Source organism: Drosophila mojavensis, unplaced genomic scaffold (genome assembly GCF_018153725.1).
Source record: "Drosophila mojavensis isolate 15081-1352.22 unplaced genomic scaffold, ASM1815372v1 contig_136, whole genome shotgun sequence".
In the NCBI taxonomy this organism is placed as follows: domain Eukaryota; kingdom Metazoa; phylum Arthropoda; class Insecta; order Diptera; family Drosophilidae; genus Drosophila; species Drosophila mojavensis.
The window spans coordinates 23,806,306-23,826,831 of record NW_025318667.1 but is presented as its reverse complement, the minus strand read 5'-3'; the positions used below and the strand labels follow the sequence as shown (position 1 = coordinate 23,826,831).

Below are 20,526 nucleotides of genomic sequence, written 5' to 3'. Positions count from 1 at the left end.
ATATGTATGTATGTATGTGGATTTCAGCTGTGGAAACAGCTGAAAACCCTAACCCATCGATAGTTCATCCCAATCGATACTATCGTTCAACTTTTTATGAAAGCGAAGAGAGAATAAAACAATAAAATATGAATTTTTTACAAAATATATTAAATAATTTTTTTTTAGTTTTTTAATTTTTTTTTTTTAAGTAACTAGACACAATCTTTGTGATTTGTATCAACGAGCGGAAAAATTCAATGTCCATTGTTCTGTAAATGAAAAGAGAAAAATATAAAAGTAATAAAAAAAAAATAAATAAATAATAATAATAATAATAATAAAAATAATAATAATAATAATAATAATCATATCATATCAAATTTTATATATTATAAATAAATTTGTATAATGGGAAGTAGATTATAGTAAAGCTGTTAGTTTATAAATAAATTTATATTTTATATGTATATATTTATATGTATATCGATGAGATTCACTCTATGTAAATAGCAGAGAAAACTTATGTAGATCGAATAAAATTTATCGATCTATCGCATAAATGAAGGTCCATCGATTATATGAATCGTGTCTCGTGGGATTTATTCCATTCGTGTAGAGGAAGCAGCATATGAGAGTAGGAGCAGAGTGAAAGAGAGAGAGAGAAAGAGAGTCAGAGAGAGAAAGAGGGAGAGAGAGAGAGAGAGAGAGAGAGAGAGAGAGGAGGCGCAGAGCTGAACATAAATATTAAGTAGATAAGCAATCAAAATTAAAAGCGAAGCGCCAAGGAAGCAGTGAAGCCTCGCTAAGCTGACTTGGCCCAGCTCTTTCATTTCAATTAATAGCAAAAACCAAAGGAATTTTGAATAGCCGCACTATTCGTAGGCATTGGCATTGGCTAGGGAACATTAATAAAAGTCCAGGTGGCGCTAAGCCAGCGCAGTAATATCTTCATATCGACTATGCCAGAGGCGAGGGCGATTCGAGTGAAGTGTGCAGAGTGGCGGGCCAATTAGCTGCTTCAAGGATCAAGAGCAGCTGCGGCGGATGGCTGGGGTGGGCAGCGAAGCTGACAGACTTGGCCTAAGCAGCAGCACCAAAGAGAGTGTGAGGGGGAGGGGTGGGGGGGGTGGAGTGTGATAGAGGGCGAGAGAGCTGCCGTTGTCAAGAGCTTGTCGGTTGGGGCTGGGCCAGCTCATCTTGGGCAACGCGTGCCAGCCATTAAAAGCTTTTTAAAATTAATTATAAAACCAAAAGTAGGTAAACATTTTCCAAGAAAAACGCAACCAGCAAGCGAACATAACGAACTGACAAACCCTTTCGGGCACATCAGCACACAGGCCCCGCTCAGATGGGGCCACAACATCAACATCAACACCAGAGACAGAGCCCGGAGCCCGGAGCTCGGAGAGCCACAGTGAGCGCCAGAGCTCGAGCCGTAGCCACAGTTTTTGCCCAAGAGCTCTAGTTGGACTCTTGTCCAAATTTGAGTAAAAACGCTTTCAACTTCAAACAGATTTTTGATACTCCAGTGGGCCCACCACCGCAAGCGCTGCGAGAGAGAGAGACAGACTGAGAGAGCGAGCGAACGGGTTTAGTGTAAGGGCCTTGGACATGCGTAGCAAATTATGCTCATTATGCGGCACAAAGAAATAGTTGAGCTGCTCTCGGCCCAGAACACAGCGACAGACCCAGCCAAAGCCGCATTCAATCTGGCAAAGTTTTTTGATTTGGGTACAAAATGCAGCAACAGCAACAACAGCAACAGCAACATTTGAAACATCTTCATCAAGATGTGCTGGGGCATCTTTGCTTTGCCTTGCCTTGCCTTGCCTTTGCCTTGCCTTGCCTTGCCTTGCCTTGCCTTGCCTTGCCTTGCCTTGCCTTGCCTTGCTTTGCTTTGCTTTGTTTTGTAGTTTTATTTGGGTTTTAATGCTCAAAGTTTTTGCCAAAAATTTGAGTTTCGACTGCGGCTGCCTTTGTATAATTTGATTTTATTTACACTCGCCGCAATTCTTCAATTTCCACTCACATGTCAGCCATTCATTCAAAGTGCTGCCGTCTCTCTCTCTCTCTCTCTGTCACTCCCTCTCTCTCTCGCTCGCTCTGGGTCTCTTCTGTGTTTCTTTGTGTGGTCAGGCTGCTTGTGGCACGTGGCCATGGAGCGCCACGCTCCTAACCGCCAGAGGCTGTTGCGCTCCCTCCGTCAGCCAAGCAGCCAGCTGCCAGCTGCCAGCTGCTCTGGCTGCTTTGGCCAAACGACGTGGTTACACGCCATGTGGGCGTGCCCCGTTGAGTTCTCGCTCCGGCAACGGCACCGGCTCCTGCTCCTGCTCCTGCTCCGGCTCCGGCTCCGGCTCTGACTGTGGCACGTAGTCCACACGCCCGGACATACATATTTTTGGCAGTTAATTAGACTTATGGCTGAGCTATTTTTAAACGTTTCTGCTTCGGCTTACAGTTCGGTTTCAGCCGTCAGCCCAATCCCGAAATCCGTCTAATGAACTAACCCCGTAACGGCAGAAAGTTTCGACAGTGGCCTTCAAAATTCCATCTTTAGACATTTTGCGTAGCTTCAGCACGCTTCGCAGGCACCGCAAAATGCTTTGGCAAAGATTACATTAAATGCAAATTCAATTAAACAAAAACAAATTCCACAGCTCAGCTATAAATAAGCTTTACGGCATTCAATTAATCCGCCACTCAATGAATTCAGCCCAGCAGCAACTGGAGAGCGGCTCAGGGCGTTGCGAAAAGTAAAGTCGAACGAAACTATTCGTGCGTCCAGCTGGGCAGCGGACAGTGACGTAGCCGATGAGTGGGGAAGGGGTAGAGTTAAGCTACAGACGAAGTGAGAAGCAGATAAAGAGAGAGGGCGAGAGAGAGAGGGAGGAGCTCGGGAGATAGACAGAAATGAGCTGGTGCTGTAATCAGACTGAGATGCGAATTCGAATGCGAAGACAGAGAGCGAGGGAGAGAGACAGAAAGAGCGAGAAAAAGAGAAGAGAAGACAGTTTTTAGAGCTACAACCATAAAGAAGTAGAGAAAAGAAGAAGCTGAAGACTTCAACTTAGAATCATATAAGGATAGATGCACTAGAAAAGAGCTGGAGCTGGAATCAGAGAAAGATGGAGATACTCGAGAAGAGTTGAAGTTCGAATCAGATATAAAGAGAGTGGGAAGACCTGGATAGATAGAGATGGAGACATTAGAGTAGAAAAGTTGCCAAAGAAGAGCTGCAATTCAAATTTAGAGATGAAAGTACTAGAGAAGTAGAGCTGGAGTTACGATCAGATAGATGGAGAGATATAGAGAAATTAGACAAGAGGAAAAGAGTTATTAAACAAAGGAAGAGAAAGAAGGGACTGGTTGCAGTCAGGGATAGGGATTCAATAAAAGAAATTCTAAACAGATAGATATATATAGAGACACTACGCCAACAGCTATCAGAATATCCACATACCATCTGTAATAGACAAGAGTTGTCAGATTAAAGTTGATCTTAAAATGCATTAGCTAAGCAAATTCCATGACATATCTCAATTAGACGAGCCATATCTCCTGAATATGTAGAGGAGCCTTGGACAAACAGCATGGCAAAGTGCATATGCCTCCCCACTGTGGCATGTGGATGTAATGTAAATTGACATTTGAAAAAGTTTTGCCCAGCTCATGACAGAGTCTCACCTTCTTCGTAGGGTCGCAGCAACTGAGGCACTAGCAATTAGAGTCGACACTCGAGGCTATCAAAGTTTTAAGACCCTAAAACCACAAGACATACAACAGCCAGCAGCTGCAACAACAACAACAAGAACGAAAACATGAAGAAGAAGTAATAAAAGGAATGGCACGTGCAACGTGTGCCATGGCCCGAGGGAGGAGGGAGGAGAATCACACCGAAAGCCTTCAAAACACATTCATGTTGTAACAAGCAAGGCCTGAATGCAAGACAAATAGCAGCAGATGGCAAAGTGGGTGAAAAGAGAGAGAGAGAGAGAGAGAGAGAGAGAGAGGGAGATAGAGAGAGCGAAAGAGAAGGGAAGATAAATGCAAAGATATGGATGTGAAGAGAGAGAGGGACATAAAATGTGAGATCTATGACAGAGAGAGAGAGAGAGAGAGAGAGCGGGGCAGACTGAGACTGAGACTGAGAGAGAGTGAGATATAGATAGAGAGAGAGATAGAGATAGAGAGAGAGATAAAAAGAGAAAGAGGGAGATAGAGAGAGAGATAGAAGGGATGGAGAGAAATGAAAATGAGAGATGGATGTGAAGAGAGAGAGGGACATAAAAAGTGAGATCGTGAGACAGAGAGAGAGGGAGAGAGCGGGGCATACTGAGACTGAGACTGAGACTGGGAGAGAGAGATAGAAAGAGAGAGTTATAGAAAGAGAGAGAGAGAGAGAAGGGAAGGAGAGAAATGGAGAGAGATGGATGTGAAGAGCGAGAAGGACATATCAAGCGAGATGGTGAGACAGAGAGAGAGAGAGGGAGAGAGAGACTGAAAAATCGACTGATAGAGAGTGATAGAAAGAAAGAGATAGAGAAAGAGAATGAGAGACATAGAGAGAGAGAGAGAGAGAGAGAGAAGGTATGGAGAGAACTGCAGAGAGATGGATGTGAAGAGAGAGACGGACATAAAAAGTAAGATCGTGAGACAGAGAGAGAATGAGACTAACGACAGAATACCAAAACTGAAGGACAGAACAAAAGGGAGAAAGGGAAATAAAGAGTTTTATATCGATATTAATTGCATATCGATATTAGCTGTATATCGATATGCCTATGTCTGTAGTAAAAAACCTCACTATGTGAACAGCCTACCGATTGTGGGTGGAAAGAGAGAAGAGACTGACAGAGAGATGGAAATTGGGAAAATGAAAGGAAGGCAAATGCATCATCTGTTACATAAGTAATGGGCTATCTGAGCACCAAATTTGTAAACTATAATTGAAAATTGAATGAAACAGAATCTAATTTACATTCGACATTAAATAAATCAAATCAATGTGCCACTTAATGATTTTGTCGAATTCGAAAACATTTTCAGTGGTAATAACGTTAAAATGACACAAATTATATAACCACTGCGCAATTGGCGTGGGCTCACAGCCACACACACACACACTCACACACCCACTCACACACACACATGTAGACAAACACGCACACAGTTAAAGTAAACAGCCGCTGACAGAGCCACAACATGGCGCAGCTTCAGTTGGCGGTGTTAAATGTTGATAAACAAATTCCAAACACAAACAAACAAACAAATAAACGAATAAACAAATACGCACACACTAAAACTAGAGAGAGAGAGAGGGAGGGAGAGAGAGTGAGAGAGAGAGAGAGAGACAGTTTATATGTAATCGTGTGATTGGGGCTAATTAATGCCAAATCGGATTTTAGCCAGCGACAAATTGTGGCCGCGTCCTCACAATGCAGATGAGCCATAAATATGCCAATGCAGTGAGAGGGAGAAAGTGAGAGAGAGAGATGGAGAGGGAGAGGTAGGGAGTGTGCTGAAAGTAGTAACAATCACAATTGAGATTTATATAGAACGAAACTAAAGTTGAATGTGCAAAAGTTGAAGCAGAACTTGAAATGCGCTGGCCTTGACTCCCCGCTCGAGTCGCCAATAGCAGGAAAAACATTTCCATCAGATGAATTTAATTAAAAGCAACTTTTCCTGCTGCTGCTGCTGCTGCTGCTGCCAGTGGAAAAATAATGAAAGACAAACATAACACACGATGAAAAGCTCAGAATCATTATGTGGAGTCAGAGCAGCAGCTGTAATGAGTGCAACCAGCACAGGTGGCATTAGCTGCAGCATTTACATCTAGTTGGAATCAAATTGGATGATAAGATATGCAACGGAAAAACAACAAGTGGACTATTACGTTTTGATAAAAAAAACTCTTATCAGATATCATATCAGATATTTCTAGCTAATTGGAAAGGTCTGCCTGAAGCAGATGAAATGTTAGAGTTGATCTAAGGCAATATTTACATCATATATAGATTCCAGTTGGAGCTATGTATTCCAACTGGCAGACTCTAGTGGCAAAAGCAAAAACAAAATGTTAATATCTCAAGAAATACCTAAAGTAAATTATAAAACAATAATATATAATAATATATAATATCTAAAATTGACAATAAATAATAATATATACTATAACATATATTCCAATTGGAAATAACCTGTAATTGTAGATGTTTGCCTGTTGAGTCTGCCAAAAGTTTGAATATTTTGAATCATTACTTTAATCAGCTTTATTTGAGTTTTCCAATTTCGCTAAATTCCAATTGGGTGCGATGTAAAGGATTTGAATAGAGTAGAGTTTGAGTTGATATCATAATGTATCTTAATTTGGCCTTAAAGCAGCTATAGGTATTTGTTCTATTTAGAGTAATGCATGTGCTCCAATTGGATTGGCTATGTTTTAGCATCATCTTTAATGATTGAATTTTGATATATGTAAGTTTATATTAAAAACTATATTTAATTTCTCTGCTAAGGGCTGGAACTTCTCTCTTACAGATTTGAGCGTGCTTAAAGTTTCTTTCTGCTTTAGGGTGGCCATATTTGCAGAAGTTGTTGTGGGTTTTAGTGATTTGGAAAGGAAGTTGCTCATATCAAGTGTTGGCAAGAAACTCTTGAGGGTATCAGCTGCTTAACGCAAGGGAATACACACACACACACACATAGACAACACACACACACACACATACCGAAACTCTAACTGCGTGCAAGCCATAAAAACCAGAAGCTCAATTATCAAAATGCGACGTGTGCTTTGTTGTTTCTCCTTCTCTCTCCCTCTCACTCCTTCTCTCTCCCTCTTACTCTCTCACTCTCTCTCTCTCTCTCTCTCTCTCTCTTTTGTGTGTGTGTGCGTGTATACATGTTTGTTGTCTATTCTATAGCCATCCGCCTCATATGCCATTCCATTCTTATTGTCGCCGTTGGCAGCGCCTGTTCCGAGGGCTTTGTCCCTTTTGCTTCTGTATCTGTGGCCGCAAATGGATAAATTTATATATTTTATAAACTGCTGCTCTTAAAGCTGCCAGAGGGAGAGTGAGAGAGCGAGAGCGAGAGCGAGAGAGTGGGAGTATGTGTGCGACGTTAGGTCAGTTGAAAGGTCAGCATACCTTTAAATGCCTTTACCTATGCATACAATCTGCATAAATTGAAAGCCATTGAAAACTTTTCTCTCCCCCTCTCCTCTCTCTCTCTCTCTCTCTCTCTCTCTCTCTCTCTTCTGTCATAAATCGGCACAACTTTAAATAGGATCAACAGCAATGTATTTATGGTCGCGCTCGTCTCTCCTTTGCATGACAGCTGCGACGACGAGCAGGAGCCAGTGGGAGTGGTGGGAGTGGGCGTGTCAGAGCGCGGCATTTGATTCACTTAGACGATCAAATAATCGATTGGGGCCAGTTCAGTTGGCGCCACAAACACACAAATAAAGGCGTCTGTCGCTCGCATGGCAAAGTAGTTTCTCAATGCTCTCTCGCCAAAATGCCAATACATTATAAATTATAGTTGGATTTCAGTTGCCGTATACGCGTATACGCAATCTGGCATACAATGGCCGCTGGGGCGGGGTGGGCGCGCTGCGAGAGGGGGACGGGTTCCATAATGGCGGCGACAATAGAGAACAGGAAGCAAATAAACGCTGTAAAAATTCTTGAGCAGCTTACGTGTTACATTATGTATATCTATAAGTGTGTACGTGAGCTGGTCTATGCGTGTGTCTGTCCGTGTGTGTGTGTGTGTGAGTGTGGGCGCAGTCGTGCGTATGTCTTTATATCAAAAAGTTTTTGCCACTTTCTTAGCACTGCTCAACTTTTGTTATGCTCGCTTAGACCCAAGTCTATCCCCGTCGCAGCAGAATTTTTCCTAACATTTTCCCTCGATGCTTTCCACTGGCTTTCACTTTCACAGCTAAACTTTTGGTGGCGTGTGTGTGTGTGTGTGTGTGTGTGTGTGCCCATACGTGTGTGCGTGTGTGTGTGTAATCTGAAATATTTTGCACTTTTTGTGGAGTTTGTTTGCCTACTTTAAATATAAACCGATCGGCTTTCTATTTATTTATACCAGCATTGTCTGGATTGCTGCAAATATGGATGCCAGGACATAGCTGTGCGTGTGTGCGGCTGTCAGTTCCACACACACGCTCACACACGCACAAAGGCAGGCCTGATCATCCTTTGGCAAAGTTGCCTCTTGCCTTTTTTTTTATGTGCTTTGTGTGCTACAAATTGTTTGGCTTTCGAAATTCCTTGCGTTATTGTTGAGGTTTTTATGGACTCGAGTGGGCGTGGCTGGGCGTGGGTCGCCGCTGCTGCACAAGTAAACTGAAGCTCAACTCATAGATGCGCGCCGTGCGATAGACTCGAAAAACTAATTTGTAGCTGAGGCACGAAAGAATATTGTTATTGATAGATGACAATGGTCGACAGCCGTCCACGATTTATGTTTGCCCACCTCATACCCTCTCTCTCTCTCTCTCTCTGTCTGTCTCTTTCTCCCTCACACTCACACTCAGTCGATAGCGTGGCTCTGCGCTGTGCGAAGCAATGAGATTATTGCAGGCAACTCCCAGACACTCGCCCGGCAATTGGAAATTAAATTGCTTTTCCATATGACACTTAGGATCAAATTGACATCGTTAAATGTATTTGTGCTGGCTGCGATAGCAATTTCTATCGGGCAAATGGAATCCATTCATCTTTGCCGCTCTCTGTCCAAAAAGGCGGCACAACAAAGAACGACAGCCAATAGAAATTTATGTCTTTCAAAGCGAAATTGTTACTCACTCAAATGATGTAAAAATAATAGTAAAAAATGACCTATCTCTGGGGGCAAGCGAGATAGCAGCCAAATTGATTTAAAATTCCTCTCAATGAATGCAATTTGATTTTCAAAAAATACATAAACATATCTATATGTATATATTTGTGTGTATGTGTCGTAACACTATTGAGTAATGTAATGTTATCATAGCTTGAAAAATAACAGCTAACCGTTTGATTGCTTAAGCTCTGTTCGCGAAATTAACCGAAAGAATCACACTCAATCGCTCTTCGTTTTATTTTTTTATTAAGCGCCTTGAGTAATGTAAAGTTGAGTTGAACTATGCGTATGACGAACTCTTTCTATGTAAAAACTCTTCACACTCATGCACATACTCATGTTAAGCGAACACACCGCTCACACACATGCCAATGCTTCATTTAACTCAACGAAAGGGTCAGCGAACAACACGAGTAAAACGAAACAGCAACAAAACCGATTGCAAGCCGATCGAGAATGGACTCGGCTCGCTGCTTGAGTGAAAGGCACTTACATATGTATGTGTGTGTATGTATGTGTTTGCAGGCATCGCGAAACGGTCAACACTAATTTGCAAGCTATGATTGGCGCGCGACTTGTTCAGCTATGCACTCTAGCTCTCTCACTCTATACACAGTAGACAAATTTAGGGCTCGCCAAGATACGTGCATCAAAAGGCAAAAGTGGAAAGAGGATAGAAGATATACAAATGTCACAGAAGATTGCTCGTCTGTTTGGTCGTTTTAAATGAAAATAAGGATGCAAAATATTTAACTAATTAAATACATATGACTAATTTCCCTCCCTCTGCTCTCTCTCTCTGTCTCTGCCTCTTTACAGGTGAATGGTGCATGGGCTTTGCCTAATGTTGTTTGTGATTTCTATATAGCCATGGATGTGATATGCTCAACTTCATCGATATTTAATTTAGTCGCCATCTCAATAGACAGGTAAGATGCATGCCACTGCCACACAAATACTAGCTGCAGTACACACACACACACACACACACACACACACACACACATACAGAGTCCTTGACGCTGGCATTCTGCTCTAACATTCCGCAGATACATCGCTGTGACGCAGCCAATAAAATATGCAAAGCACAAAAATAGTCGCCGCGTTTGCCTTACGATACTATTGGTGTGGGCGATATCGGCTGCCATCGGGTCGCCGATAGTGCTGGGCCTGAACAACACGCCCAACCGGGAACCGGATGTGTGCGCCTTCTACAACGCTGACTTCATACTCTACTCGTCGCTGAGCAGCTTCTACATACCGTGCATCATCATGGTCTTCCTCTATTGGAACATATTCAAGGTGAGTTGCTGCGAGCTAATCAAAAACGGATTTGGATTTGGATTTGGATTTGAATAGAGATTGGCTATTAATGCAGTCTGCTGATTAATGCACAATTTCCCATTGAATAACTAAGTCGGATTTGTTGTTTACACACACTCATTAGCTGCGGCCTCATCGAGCCGGCGGAAAGGGTTCGAGCTGTAGCTGTGGCTCGTCCTGTATTATGCAAGCGCAGCACGTGAAACGTTTTACTAATCAATTACCATATATTTCTCGTGCCATTCCCCTGCTCATTCCCCAGGCGCTGCGCAGTCGTGCTCGGAAGCAAAGGGCTGCCCGCAAGCCGCATCTCTCGGAGCTGACGGGCGGCAGCGTCATCGAGAATATTGCCCAGACCCGGCGACTGGCCGAGACGGCGTTGGACAGCAGCCGGCATGCCAGCCGCATTTTGCCCGATGAGCCGGCCACGAACACGGCCAGCGGCTCCAACGAGGAGGAGGACGAGAATGCCATTTCGCCCGATATCGATGACTGCCACGTCATCGTCAACGATAAGTCCACTGAATTTATGCTGGCCACAGTCGTCGAGGAGACCGGCAAGTAAGTAACCAAGTGACGGCCCCACTCGGCTGGGGGCGGTGCCACTCCCACATTTGGTGCGGCCCATTGAAAATGTGCTTCGAGCACTTTTCATGTCACTGCCCCGGCCATAAAATTGAAAGTGCGAAAGGTAACTGGGCAGAAATGTGTGTGGGCGGGTGGGCGTGTCTGGGGAGAAGCAACTGCAGCCAGAGCCAACGCCACAGCCCCATCGACAGAAGTGCCAACGACAGCGGGAAATGGAGTTTGTGAAACCGTGAAAAGGGCGTTCGGCTTTCATGTTGATGGCCATTCCAGAGCTAACAGGCCGATGCAGGGGACGGAACGTTGCTACACGATGCACCCTACACCGTTTTACCTGTCCTATGCGGATATAATCAAAGTTCGATAAAGAGCGTAAACTTGGACTTGAAGAGTGGGAAATCTGTATAACTATTACAAAGTTAAGTCTATATGTATGTATATACATAGAGAGAGAGAGAGAGAGAGAGAGAGAGAGAGAGACACAGCGAAATAGAGAGAAAGAGCAGTAGAGAAGTGGTGAAATATAGAAAGAGAGAACCAAATACAGCGGAAAAGAGAGAGAGAATAAAGGTAAAAAAACAAGGTTCAGAGGCTGAGATGGAGAGAAAGAGAGACAGAGAGAAATGTAGAAAAGGGAGAAAGAAAGAGAGGAAAAGCGAGATAGGGAGTACGATAGAGAAAGGAGAGAGAATGAGAGAGAGAGAGAGGAAGAGCGAAACTAGAGCAATACAGAGAAATAGTGAGCAAAAGAGAGAACGAGTGTGTGAGAGAAATATTTGGAATGAGAGAGAATGATAGCTAAGAAGAGATACAGAAAATGATGGAGAGATTGAGTTAAAGAAAGCATGAAATAATGAGAGAGATTGAGAAAAAGAGAAGGAACTTGAACAAGACATACGGAGACAGAGAGAGGGAGAGAGAGCCAGAGAGAGTGGAGAAAGGAGAATAAAGTAAAACAATGAGAGAATTAACAAGACATACGAAGAGAGCGAAAAAGAGGGCGAGAGAGAGAGAGAGAGAGAGAGAGATAGCGGAGGAGAGAAGAGTCTGAGGGAAAGAGGATGTTGGCTCGACAGATATCAGATTTGTTGATAAGAGCCTAATGAGTGGCATTGAGGGGGGTATTCACACCCAACGTGTTCTGAAAATATTGTCTCACAGGACTTAAGCTTTTATCTCCTTCGAATAATTCTGGATATCCCCAACCTGAACTCAGATTCAATTTCAGCTTTTTCGGGTAATTCCTAACTGTTGCTCACTCAACAAATCCTATCGGCCTATGTAGTAAATCAGTTGAGCACTTCGCTTGCGGCGGACCAAGTTTCCATTAGGGCGCTCCCACGCCCCCACTCTCCCTCCCCTTCGAGCTAATTCACCGACTGTGCTGGCACTTCGGCACATTCGAGAATTTCGCTTTAGTTGCGCTAATTTAATGGAAGGTGCGTGGTTGCAAACTTGCCACCTGGTCAATGCGAAGTTTTTTTTTCTTTTTTTTTTTTGGCTTGTGGCACGTAGTAAATAAGCAGGAGGAGAGTGGCTCAGCCAGCGGACAGCTGCTGACACAACAAATTGAAGCTGCTCCGCGTGGAGCACTCCCAAATGCATCCAGCTACCACTTAGTGGCGCCCGAACAAAATTGTCAAAGTAATCGTAATTGCAACTTCTTCTGCTTGCTCCCTACCGCCCTACCGCCCTACCGCCCTCTCTCTCTCTCGCTACGCCTGTTGACTGGGAGAACTCAATTCAGTCAGCGCGCGCTTCTTCATTTAAATTCACACGCGCTGCAATAAAATGAAAGCCCTGAATGAGCACTCAGACAATCCAATCGACTAGCTGCTAGCCGTGCGGCTCTTTGTAACTGCACTTGTAGCAAGTTGTGGGAGGGGGGTGTGGCGATGGGGGGTGGGTGGTGGGGGAGGATTTGCCACAGTGTGTGTTTGGCTTTCGTTGCAATTGTCGCGCTCAGAGGATGCGGCCTTTTATTGACTTTGCTTTGGCACGGCTGTCTCCAGCCATTGCCATTCGCTGCCATTTCATCAGAGCTCCCAATTGGCTGCACTCGGTAAAAATTTGCTTGCCACATTGCGGGGCGAGCTACATGCCGCATGCCACATGCCATAGTAGCAGCGCTGTGGCAATCCTAATTAGTTGTAGAAAGAAGCTGTGGCAAGCGAAGCAGTACTCCTGCCGCATCCCATCCCCCCCCCCCTCAGGCAAGCAAGCGAAAGCAGAGTCTCAATCACAATTTATATTTGGCCAAGAAGCTATTGAGTCAAACCGTCAAAACGTCTGACGCAGCGATCAATTTTTTATTTCACAATAATCAAGAACGGGAAAATGAACTAAAATGAACTGTTTGGTAAACTTGGGAAATCACTTCGGGCATGGGCGTCCCCAGCACTTAACAAATTGACGAAGTCCGGGTCGCCGGGACTTGGCTGAACTACGAGGATGCTCACCTGACCCGCCCTGGCTAGAGGTCGGCTCAGGCTCGCATTTCTATGGCAGGGCGCGGCACGGATTGAAGTAGCTAATTGGTAATCTACTACGAGTATATATGGTGTTCGATGCTCACCTCAATGGGCTGCACTGGCTGAGCGTCTTCGGTCTGTGGAGTCTGAGGAGTCTGGGTAGCGTCACTCGATAGATCGTGCATCGATAGATCCAATGGGGTCATCTGGCAGCTGCTGCAGCTGCTCGAGCTGCTGGAGCTGCTGCTGCTGCTATCGGCAGGGCATCCCTTGGGAATATAATTCGAGTTGAACTGCTCCATGCTTGCAGTAATGTTGCGAATCTCGGCTCTAGACTGGTTCAGAGCTGCCCTATAGCCCATCACCAATTTACGTGAGGCCTGCTCGTTCAAGTCCGTGCTCATCTGTGGAAGGTAGTTAGGAAATTTACCATCGATAAGGACGATTGACCTACCAGGAGATTCTTAATTGTCACAGTTGCTTCCTTCACCACTTCGTTTTGGGCAATCAGCTCCGGCTGAAGTTCGTTAAGTTTCACCAGGAGACCCTGTTTCTCGGTCAAGCAGTTCACCAGCTCCTGCTCGCGTGTTGTAACCAATTGCTGCAATGGCATCATCAGTGCAGGGCCAGATAGACAGACAGATCTCTGCATACTCACCTTCGCCTTGTTGGCGATCTTGCGCTGCTCACGGAGACTGGTCTTCAGCTCGGAGTTTTCAGTAATCAAATCCTGCATCTTCTCAGCACTTATGAGCTGCTTTATGTCGCGCTCGGACAACTGCTTCTTCAATGTAGCGACCTCCTTATTCTTGAGTTCGAGCTCATGCTTGGCCTTATGGGCCTCGTCCATCTGGCGATGCAACTGTTGAAAATGAGTTAGTGCCACTGTTTGCGAGAGAGAGAGAGGGAGAAGGGTACTCACCTCCTTTTCGCGATCTGTCAAGTGCTGTTTCAATAGGTCGATCTCAAGTTTGGTCTTGTGTAACTCGTCCATTTGGCGTTGCACCTGTTGCGAATGGGTTGCAGTCTCTGTGAGAAAGAGACAGAGAGAGAGAGAGAGGGAGAGAGACGGGTACTTACCTCACGGTCGCGCTCGGCCAACTCCTGCTTTATTTGCTCAATTTCCTTCTTGGACTGCTGCAATTCGTCCATTTGGCGATACATCTGTGGCAGAGGAGTTAATGAGACAGAGAGAGAGAGAGAGAGAGAGAGAGAGAGAGGGAGAGAGAGAGAGGGAGAGAGAGAGATAGCGGCAAAGGGGTACTCACCTCTCGGTCACGCTCAGTCAATTGCTGCGTCAATTGCTCCACTTCCAGTTGGGAATCGTGCAAGTCGTCCATTTTGCGCTTCACCAGCTCCGAAGGAGACGGTGTCTCTTTGATCTTGTGACTTTCGCGAGTGAAAAGGGTCTCCAATGGTGCTTCCTTCTGGGGAACAATTCACTGATAACTAATTGAGCTTGGGCATAGACTCTAACGGCATTTACCTTCATTTGGGCAATGCAGCTCTCGAGCTGGGCGATTTTGGCTTGACTGTCGCGAACGAACTCCTTTTCGCGATCTTCGTGCTCGGTCATAGCGTCAGCGGCTTCCTGGAGCAGCTGTGTCTTTTCGAGGACCTCCATGCGCAATGCATGGATCACGGTCTTGGCATCCTCGAGCTCCTTGTTCTTGGTGTGGTCGCCGCCATTGTCCTTGAAGTAGAGACGCAATTTCAGATTAAAGTTCTCGTTACGGAGCTTCACGAGCTCCTCGTCCAAGTCACGGGCGGTGCGCCCTAGTAGAGAGTGCGATTTCGGCTTTAAGTCTATGGCAAAAGATTTATGAGAATGGGAATGATAGGCGAACGGGTTCGGACCATTCTGTGGAGGTCCCCTAGAGGCCATTGTTGAATTTTTCGTGCACCACCAATTCCAATTCCGATTGCAATAATAATAATAATAATAAGTAAAAAATATAATATTTTGATTTTTCGTTGCTGAACCGATTTAGACCGTATTCAAAGATATCATTTCACGATGGCTGGCGAATCCAATTTTAAACTAATTATTTTTCGAATAATGCGCGAACGGCGAATACTCGTTACTGAAATCGTGCTCCAAAAGTTTGTTAAATTTAAAAAATATATTTCTTAAGGAATATGTAATGCTTAGAAGATTATTTTAAAATGAGCTCTCCAGCAAATGCTCCGAGCTTAAATAGGAAAACTGGGCGAATTTTAAGTCAAGGCTACTATGATTTACAATTAACAATCGAACTTCGATGTAGGCAAAGAAACAGAAAGTGTGTGAGAGGGAGGGAGACAGGAACAAAGAGAAAAAGTATGAAATAATGACAGAAAGAATGAGACATACAGAGCGAGAGACTATTGACATATAAAATGTAGACTATTTTATTACATGTAAAAAAAACTTCAAGTTCCTTGGGTTTGCCTGCGATCCCTGCCAGCTCCTGCCAGCCCCTGCCAGATCCTGCCAGCCCCTGCCAGCCCCTGCCAGTTCCTGCCAGCCCCTGCCAGCCCCTGCCAGCTCCTGCCAGCCCCTGCCAGCTTCTGCCAGCCCCTGCCAGCTCCTGCCAGCCCCAGCAAGCCCTTTGCCAGCCCCTTGCCAGCCCCTGCCAGCCCCTGCCAGCCCCTGCCAGCCCCTGCCAGCTCCTGTTAGCTCGTACCAGCCCCTTGCCAGCCCCTGCCAGCCCCTGCCAGCCCTCTGCTCCATTAGGAATGGTTTATTTAATTCTTCAGGTATTCACGTATATTTGTTACCTTTGCTAGAACCTGCCGCATTCTTAAAAGGGCTCAGCTTCTTCGGCAGCAGCTTAGTCACAGTTCCATTTTGGACAGGTGCTGTCCTCACTGGCCTAAACGAAAGGATTAGGCAATTAAGGGTTTCTTCAGCCTCGAATAGACTCGAACTGCATGTAAAATAAATTTGAATAAGATAAACCTTATATTTGCATATGAGTTTGGTTTGATTTCATTCGATGCCCACATAAGAAAAAAGTTAGAGTTAGCTTAGGGAAGACAGAGAGAGAGAGAGAGAGAGTGAGCGAAACAGAAACAGTGAGCGAAACAGAGAGGGAGAGAGTGAAAGAAACAGAGAGGTTAGGTTCTCTACTCCTTGAGCTATGAGTTTAAACTGTTTCCAGTGGCGATTTTCCCCTCACTGTCTAATAAAAACATTTTCCCGCATTTCCCCTGCTCAGATATGGCCTCAGCAGTGGCGTCTGCTCACTAATACTCCCTGCCTCCCCCTAGTTAGTCCTGCTCTCTTAAATAGCTACTATGAATAACTCATGTCACATAACTGAAACGAGGCTCTTCCCTTATGGCCAATAGCAACAAGTCAATTGACGGGAAATGCATATGCCTGGAGCATAGCTGGACTGGCTGCCAAATAATAATTGAAAATGCTGCAGCACATGGCCGCAAGGGGCAAAGTGAAAAGTTGCGAAATAATATTAACTTAATACTTCATGGCTCGAACAACTTGGCAGTGCAAATTGGCTTGAAATATTTATGAAAATGCCGTGGCAAAAGGGTCAGCAGAAGAGCAGCAACAAAATATTGGACTAATAATAAATAAATGAAAGGGTTTGCTCTGGCCAAGCAGGCCAGGCAAATCAATTCCTAAATTATTAAAGATAGCCGATAAAACATCCGACGGCATTCATTATTTATATGCAAAATCTGTGCGAGTGTCGTCCTTTTGATGCGGCTGCTTTCGTCTGTGGTTGCCTATCGGCTGCATCGCAAGGAATCGAATCAGCAGCTGGGCGGACGGTCGGTGGGAATGACGATCCGATGCCAATGCCGATGCCGATGTCGATGGTGGCCACAGCAGAGCGCGAACGTTAAGCACAGTCAATTAGCGAGCTGATGGCCTCTTTAATCCAATAAGGACATGAAATGAAACCAATATCGATGGACAGATGGCTGGGATGGGAGCGAGCAGGGCCTAGTTGGTGAAGCGGTCAATCGGCAGGGGCCGAGTCGAGCATATTGAAAAGTTTTCACCAAAGGGCTGCCGCGACCGAGCATAATTGGGGAAAAAGACTTCGCCATCCGTCCGTCCGTCCGTCGGTCCGTCCGTTCGTGTCGCTCGCTCTGACCGCTCCAGTCGTTCAATTAGTCGACACCGTCGATGTCACCATTGGCGTCGCCGTTTACGACCCGTTTCGACCCGCGCGCGCAGAGAAAAATAAATCTCAATAATTCAATTAATGCGTCACTTAATTAAAACTCAATTTTTGCCTTGTTTTTAATTGACATTGCTCCTCGTTTTCTCTTGCTCTCGCTCCCCCGCACTCGCCACACTTTGGCTTCCTCTGTCTCCGGATGATGCTGCTCCTGCTCCTGCTGCTGCTCCTGCTGCTGCTGCTGCTGCTGCTGTCGTCGACTGGCTGCGCTGCCTCACTTTGATTGATTGTCATTGCCGGACGTTCGCCTGATTGGCATCATCACCACCCGCTGCTCTCTGCTCTCTGCTCTCTGCTCACTGCATCCGCGTGACAGCAGCGTTGTGGCACAGATCACCACACAGCCGCAGCTGGTCGTTGCCGATCCGAATGGTAATCATGATTCTGGTTATGCAGCATCAAACGTTGACGATGTCCTTGCAGGAGTGAGCGTGGGCGCCGCCATCAGCAGCACTACGCCGCCGGACAGTCCGGTGCCCAGCGGCGCCACCCTACACCGCTCCAGTGTCAGCAGCCGGCGCAACACCGCCGAGGACTCGCCCAAGCGCGGCGAGCCGCCGCTCAGGTATGTTCATAAATTAGCACAAACTCAGCTGAGCATTCGCAGCAAAGCATTTCAAATTCTCTTTCCCTGCGTTGTTCTTAAATCGTAATCAGGCTTAAAGACAGAGAGAATTCATTATGCATCATTGTAGAGTTAAGCACTTTCTCTTTTTCACTAGTATTCTCCTCAATCTGTAGTAGACTTTCCATAAAAGAGTATCCAATTTTAAGCTGAGCATTAAAGCTCTTAAGACTATCGATGGCATCATTGTCTGTCATTCATTTTTGCGATAGATCCCTAACAGATAGCTAAAACTACATGTTTTTATATCCTGAACCCATTGAAAATATGAAATTAGTGTTTTAATGAGGCGTTAAGATTAAAGTGTATGACTATTTAAATATACTTTTATTATATCAAGTCATTTACTTTAAAGCAACTATCTAAATATTTGATTGGAATTGTCGAATTTATTTATTTAGTTTGCTCTCGACATAAGCATCCCATTCAGAGAACTAAAAAGCTATAATAGTATTTTTTAGAGCACATTAAATGCCCGATTAACTCAATCTCTACATCGCTTCACATTATTTAAGTATTCTCTTAATAGCTAATTTTTGTTTAAAGGAAAAAATTCCCCATTTTTGCTACAGGAAAATTAAATGCTCTCAAAGTATACACAGCATTCAAACAGCAATCCAATTCAATCCCAGCCACATCTAGACATATGTGAAGGGCTTTAATTTAGAATTATCCTAATTATTCTCATGAACCTATTCTTCATTCCTTAATGTCATTCTAGCTGCGTATCGATTAAACTAAATATGGATAGCCTTATAGTGAGCTATCGATAGCTCACTAATTACAATAATATTTCCATTGATTTCTATTGGTCCATATATCGATAGTCTTGTAGTAAATTTGGGATATTTAATTATAATGCTATTCCCTCCTATAATTCCTATTGGCCGATATGTCGATAAGCTTCATAGATATAGTTATCAATAGTCAATTATAATGCTCTCCCCTCTATTTGCCGATATATAGATAGCTTAATATATAGTATTCGATAGTCAATATTATGCTATCACCCCTATTAGTTAGTAGTTATTGATAGTTATGATAAATCGATTTCTATATAGTTAGTTACCGATAGTTATAATGCTATACCAGTTATTAGTCTACATATTGATGTCTTCATAGTTAGCTATCGATAGCTATTATATAATGGTATATATACATATATAATATAATGGTATCCTCTCTAGTTCCTATTAGTCTGCTCTAGTTGTAAACTTATTTAATAGTTGTTTATATTTATATTGTATAAGTTAACACAATCGACCAGCAAAACATAAATGTTCAGATTGATCACGCGCCGTCAGCATGAATGTAGCCGTTCCCAGCGGATATTGCACAACAGCAGCAGTGGCTCCAACGCGCAACAATGTTGTTGCCCGAAGTAATGCGATGCCTCGCGTAAATATGCAATGTCAGCATAATCAGGGTTTAGGGCTAGCTTTGGATATAAGAATTTATGTCACTGTACTTTAGTTGATTTTTGATAATAAAGAACGTCGGTCGTCGCCACGGGATTATTGAAGTCTACTCATTTTGTGCAACACCGCACACTAACATCTAACAACTACAGCAAAAAGCTTAATTGGCGCCCAACCGAAACGAACCCAAAAAAAAAAAAAAAAAAAAATTAAAACTTCGATTAAAACAAGCATTCAGTGAGATAAATACCCCACAAGTGCAAAAAAAAACAGCAAGACAACTAAAACGCATAACCAAAACGAAAAAAAAAAAAGAAAGCAGCATTAGACGAAGCAGTACGCAGCGAAGACACCCACCACGAAGCGGCTCATCAGCGAAGAAACACACAACATACAGTCTACTAACATAATATAAGAACATGTGAGTAGAGTGTTCATTGCAAAAAAAGAAATTAAGGAGTAAAAACAAATAAAAATACAATTTCAACCTTTAAATATTAATTATTAATAACAAAAAACGCAGCACGCAAAATTCCCTGTCTTTACTTGCCCTATGAGTGATAGTGAAATACAAGATTTAATAACAAATTTTCGAAAAATTTACAACACAGAAAATTTAAAAATGGCTTTGAATTCAGATCAATTAAAAGCTATAGTAGAAGGCGCAGTCGCAAGCGCTTTAGCTGCTCAAAAAGATAGCTTTGATAGAAAATTAAACGAAATTGAACAACGTATAAATTCAGTACAGGTTAGCGCACCCGAGGTAGAAACTTTCAAGGAGGCAGAAATCAAAATAGGTGTTATTTGCAACGAAACCCTTGACATCATGAAGTCCCTCCCGGACTTTGAAGGAAAAAGCGAAACTTATGTATCTTGGAGAAAGGCTGCGCATATCGCATACAAGGTATATGAGAAATACGATGGTAGCTCAAAGCATTATCAAGCTTTGGGAATATTAAGAAACAAAATTAAGAACGCTGCTGATATGGTACTCTCTTCTTTCGACACTCCTCTAAATTTTAAGGCCATTATAAATCGGTTAGATTTCACGTACTCCGACAAACGACCGA

The 20,526-nt window shown here is 43.9% G+C and overlaps 2 protein-coding genes across 10 annotated transcripts in view; one reads left to right on the top strand and one right to left on the bottom strand.

Moving 5' to 3' along the window:
• The window catches only part of LOC6584569 (dopamine D2-like receptor), a 107,948-nt gene that overhangs the window by 77,595 nt on the left and 9,827 nt on the right, over positions 1-20,526 (top strand). For 3 of the 6 annotated variants that reach the window (XM_044008493.1, XM_002010188.4, XM_015161273.3), the window contains 4 exons: positions 9,661-9,770; positions 9,891-10,143; positions 10,427-10,725; positions 17,730-17,978. In XM_044008493.1, coding sequence (XP_043864428.1) covers positions 9,661-9,770; positions 9,891-10,143; positions 10,427-10,725; positions 17,730-17,978 — 911 coding nt within the window. The remainder of the gene's footprint in view (positions 1-9,660; positions 9,771-9,890; positions 10,144-10,426; positions 10,726-17,729; positions 17,979-20,526) is intronic. The other 3 variants (XM_015161271.3, XM_032732129.2, XM_015161272.3) reach the window with 3 other exon arrangements.
• Positions 130-15,401, bottom strand: LOC6584570 (centrosomin). 4 transcript variants are annotated; one of them, XM_015161574.3, is made up of 9 exons: positions 15,078-15,396; positions 14,707-15,026; positions 14,489-14,647; positions 14,301-14,384; positions 14,143-14,226; positions 13,879-14,082; positions 13,675-13,821; positions 13,325-13,624; positions 12,995-13,248 (listed from the first exon to the last, which is right to left on the bottom strand). In XM_015161574.3, the coding sequence occupies exons 1-9, from the start codon at positions 15,103-15,105 to the stop codon at positions 13,123-13,125; spliced, it is 1,452 nt and encodes a 483-aa protein (XP_015017060.1). In that variant the 5' UTR covers positions 15,106-15,396; the 3' UTR covers positions 12,995-13,122. The 4 variants fall into 4 exon arrangements, with proteins under 4 accessions (XP_002010225.2, XP_015017060.1, XP_015017059.1 ...); XM_002010189.4 differs by lacking the exon at positions 12,995-13,248 and adding an exon at positions 130-251 and having other exon boundaries at positions 14,707-15,396; XM_015161573.3 differs by having other exon boundaries at positions 14,489-14,644; positions 14,707-15,401.